Raw genomic sequence first — 5,074 nt, 5'->3', positions numbered from 1 at the left:
TATATATATATATTAACCATATACATATACATAACAAATATATATATATATATATATATGAATTTGAATATGTATATATATTAATGTTATATGATATCAGAAGTTTAACTTGGAGGAGTTGGAAGAGTTCTAATTAGAACTCTAGGGTTAAGGAGGATTGAGCTGGAGCAGTGGAATGATGGGTGACCTACTGGGAAGTGAGTTTCGGGATCTTGGTTGGATCGGGTTGGTGTCGATGTCGGTGTCGGGTCGGGGTCGGGGTCGGGTCGGGTCGGGAATATGTTTCGAATTTTTCGTTGGAAAATTCCAACGGAATGCGGTTGAAAATTCCGTTGGAAAATTCCAACGGATATCGGTTGGAAATTCCGTTGGAAAATTCCAACGGATTGCGGTTGAAAATTCCGTTGGAATTTTCCAACCGAAATTGCGGTTAGAAATCCGTTGGAAAATTCCAACGGAGGCCGGTTGGAAATCCGTTGGAAATTTCCAACGGAAAAATTCGTTGCAATTCCGTTGAAAATTCCAACGGTTTTCCAACGGACACCGATTTCTAACGACGAAATTCCAACGGATAAATCCGTTGGAAATCCGTTAGAAACGTTAATTTCCAACGGAAATTTGGCCATTTCCAACGGATTTACCCGTTGGAAATGACCATTTTTTTTGTAGTGTGCGGAGGCATTGAGTCCGAGGAAGCTGTAGTATTGGATGGAGAAGACGACTGAATGTGGTCTAATGAATCATCTTTGCTGATCGGATTTGTCTGCCCTTTACCTGGCAAATTAGACTGTGTAATCATAGTTGGCATGTTAGTGTGCTCTGATGGCCGCATGGTTGCAGCATCTGGAAAATATCAATGGTTTGGGAAGTGGGAGGAGCCAAGTGGGCGCTTGAAGGCTTTGACTGCTGCTGCTGGGGAGATACATGAGGAGGATCAGCTTTGCGAACATCTTTATCTGGAGGATCAGAATCAACAGGGTCGTGCCTACGATTCATCAGATAACTAGAGGCCTTGTGGTCGAACTCATTACAAGAAGTACATCAGGGGGAAGCCAAGCGTAAGTAGCTTTGACAATAACAACACGACCTTGTTCATCCTCCACCTCAATGCAATTCGGAAGCGGAGCACTAAGCTGAACTTCAATTTTGACACGAGCCTGGCCGACGCTAAGAGGGTCCAACTGAATTCGTTCGGTGTTTAGCTGGAATATCCGAAAGTGTGACCCAAATCGGGGCGGAAGTTAAAGCCGACTCAATAGTGAACATCGTGTCTGCCACACGCCAAATGCCCACTTCCAATATTCATTCCCTAGTTGCTAAATCAACCACATGGATCAAGCAAGTGGTGTCACTTACTCGCCACACATGAATGTGGGACTCGTGACCCCAAATAGGATTCAATGCCTGGAAGATTTTGGATCCTGACGGAGCTATCTCCAAAACATTTACGACTAGATATCCTTTCAAGGATTGGGATGTCTCGACCAGAACCGAGCTGGGAACACAGACTCATGGCTTCCCTTCCAAAGAAATGGTTGGAGTTGTGATCCTTCTGAGGTTTCTTGAAGCCGGCTTTAACCGTTTAGCCCACTGGTATTGGGGAGCAGATAAGGGAGTCGAGGATGTCGTGGCATTGCTGGAATCGCCACCACAAGGCTCGAAGGCACACAGACAGCAGCCACATAAACTGTGTAGAGGTAACAGCTAAGGGACCCCGACTTAGAGGAGGAAATCCGAGTGACAGAGCTTCGGAGGTTGAGCAATACCTTGGGTGGAAGTAGTGGCTTCTGTGCGAAGAGGAGGGGTTGAATCTGGAAGAGTTGGTGGAACAACACTAGTGGAGACAATAACATGATTTTCCGGCGATATAACCGTCGGATCTGGAACAGGGGATGGAAGCGATGTCAGGGACTGTGGGGAATGCGAGTGATTCTTCTTCTTCTTGGTCATTTCTGACGGTGGGGAAAGCGAGTGATTCTTCTTCTTCTTGACATTTGGACTGGATCTAAGGGCGGCTAGCTTCCACCAGCCGGCGGAGCTCACGCCAGGGCACGCCAATGTAGGGCTAGCCAGTGGCGACTAGGGTTACCTTCTTTTCTTTTTTCTTTCTTTTTCTCTTTCTAATTAGAGAAAATGCCTAAAAAATGGTTCTTTGTTCAATATAGTATGCAAATAGGTATTGAAATATTCTAAATGGCTGAATAAGTATTGATCTCGGACATAAAAGAACAAAACATATGACCTAATTCAAGATTTTTTTTTTGGTTTAAAGAAGGCAGTTAAATATGCATCGAAATCTCGAAAGAATTATTCAAATATGAACTTCGTAATGTGAATGAAAATCTGACATTGGATGACCATGAGCTTTGTTTGATCGATATTTCCTAAGACGCCGACTATAAGGATAAATTCAGTCTTATACTGAGTTGAACACGCTCGTCATCATGACATATAAGCGAATTACCTAAAAAACCAGCAAAATTTATATTTCAATTATTTAACCATTCTTATTCATTTAACCACATTTCACTTCTTGTCGGTTCCACAAACATAACCTTTTACTGAAAAAATTCGTATCCAAAAAACCGAGAATCTCTTAGATGACTTTTTTCTACAATCGAATTTTTTGGATCAAAGTTCAAACTAATCTCAAAATCGAGAGCTAACTCGAATTTATGGCGGAATAAACGGTTCGAATTGACAGCGAAATAGATACTCTGCGTCTCATCTCACCGATTGAACTATCAAAGTCTGGGTAAATTCTTTTAAAAAATATTCGAAAACTTAAAAAAATAAGGAAAGGGTATGTAACTGATTTTAACCAAAAATGAAAATAGAGAGAAATGTAACCGAACCCTGGCTAGAACATAAGCAAGAGCAGAGCCGGCAACACCAGCCCCGACAATGATGACGTCAGCACCGTCTCCCTTTTCCGTCTCCGTCTCCGTCTCCGTCTCCTCCGTGTTCTTCTTCTTCTTCATGGCCACGTGAAACACCGTCCACGTCAGCATGACGGCCAACAACGTCCAGGCCCAGATGTACGTCGGTGATAACGCCGTTAATGTCTTTCCTATCGACATATCTTCCCACCCTTTTCTCTTTGTATTTTTTTCTTTGGTAGTAAGATAGCGCTGTAGTTTTATTCAGAATTCCAAGAAGAAGCCCGTGTGTGTATATATATAGCGGAAGATAATTTATTATAGGTATATATGCATAATAAATTATTTATTCAAATTTAATTATGTTGTCTATATATTTTCCATTTTTTCTTTTTCTTTAATGAGCTGATTTTTTTATTTGCCATTGACAACAGTAAACAAAAAAAAAACAAGGATGATTTGTGTGGTTTAGATAAGATGTTGTGGATCACCGAGATAGGGTCTTGGATATATAAATAAATTTTTACAAGAAGAAAATATCATAAAATCTGTTAGTAGTGTACATGTACACTCGTATGTGTACATACGTATAAACATATCTATACACACTTTTATCAAAAAAAAATTATCTATACACACCACATTTGTCTATGTATTGTGATTGTGGTAGTTGTTCCCACTTCTAGGAAGATTTAATTTTGTTTATATATATATATATAGTTGCGAATTCAGAAACTTTTTCACCAAAGACACAAAATATATAAAAAATAAAAAAAATTTAAAAATATATCATGACAAAAATCTTTTTCGTTCTACAATTAAATTCTACGATCTTTTATGTTTTGAAATCTATCAATAACAACTTCATTTATAATGTTTGAAATATATGGTTGCTCAAAACTTTCTTCACAAAGTTCATCGTTTAAAAACAACTTTCAAAGTCGCGGTGACAATGGACAAAATCAAAATTAACTTCAAAAGTCTATATACAAATAGATATGAAAGATGTTTCTTTGTTTCCACCATTATACGATCAAGATCTCTAATATTCGTCAAATTAGAAAACATGTTATCTTCCATCAAATTGTCAATAATCAATATAGATACTGAGATTCTTACTCCAAAGAATAGAAGTCATCGAGATAAATTTCAGCCAATTTTACCAAATTTGATATGTTAAACCCTAGAAATGAGTCAACAAAACTCAAAGTTGTCATACTGATTTTACCGCTATATTGAGATATAGATATAAAATTTCTTTTCAAAAATTTATATATTGGTTTTTGTGTCAAATCAAACACGAGATCAAATAAATTTATATCAGAACATATTTTTTAATATGATAAATATATAAAAATAAATAAAAAAATTATAAAAAGTTATTTAAATAAAAATCAAAATGCTTAAATACCTTTTGTTAATCTTTGTTTTTGGGATTTATGATTGAATGTATGGTTTTTTTATTTGATAAAAAAGAGAAAGAGAAGTTTGAAAATCTAAAAGAATAAAAAACAGAATTGAGAAAGTGAAAACGTAAAAGAAATTAGGGTAAAAAAATGGGACACCACATGAATTAGGATTCGGGTATGGGTGTAATTTTATTTAAATTAAGGAAAAAAACATATAAATACCTAAATTTTTATGAAAATCCAATATAAATACCTGAACTATAAAACTTCCATATAAATACTCGAACCTTTAAAAATCCTATATAAATACCTATATTTTTGAAAATTTTCCAAATAAATACAAATTTAAGATATTTCAAATAAAAATAGGTGATATAACATGTTGATTTCTCATCCACTCTTTCATTGTTCTGTCATCATTAACATGATATTTATTTTTTTTATGAGGGTGGGGACACAACTAGGAATGGACACGGGTTAGGTATTCAAAAATTTGAGGATATCTGAACCCGAATCTGAATGCTTCGGGTTATTGATTTTATTATCCCAACTCATATGTGTAAAATCGGGTATCCGAATTTAAAAACCCGTGAGATAATTATCGGGTATTCGCGAGTATCCGAACTCAAATATTTTTAATTATTTTTTATCAAATTTTTAAATATATTTCTATATGCATATTCAAAATCATTAAAAATCAATTTAAATCATATTTATATCCAAAATAAACTCAATTTTCTTTAAAATCATAAATATATCCAATAATATATATATCTATATAATCAT

General features: G+C 35.9%; 1 protein-coding gene across 1 annotated transcript in view; it reads right to left on the bottom strand.

Moving 5' to 3' along the window:
- Window positions 1-3,160, bottom strand: part of LOC104798890 (squalene monooxygenase 1,1-like) — a 10,185-nt gene extending 7,025 nt beyond the window's left edge. Inside the window, exon 1 of the mRNA XM_010521108.2 lies at window positions 2,856-3,160. Coding sequence (XP_010519410.1) covers window positions 2,856-3,080 — 225 coding nt within the window. The 5' untranslated portion in view covers window positions 3,081-3,160. The remainder of the gene's footprint in view (window positions 1-2,855) is intronic.
- Window positions 3,161-5,074: the final 1,914 nt, after the last annotated feature.

The sequence above is a fragment of the Tarenaya hassleriana genome, unplaced genomic scaffold (genome assembly GCF_000463585.1).
Source record: "Tarenaya hassleriana unplaced genomic scaffold, ASM46358v1 Cleome6, whole genome shotgun sequence".
Lineage (NCBI taxonomy): Eukaryota > Viridiplantae > Streptophyta > Magnoliopsida > Brassicales > Cleomaceae > Tarenaya > Tarenaya hassleriana.
The sequence above is the reverse complement of the archived record's forward strand: the minus strand, read 5'-3'. Positions and strand labels throughout refer to the sequence as shown.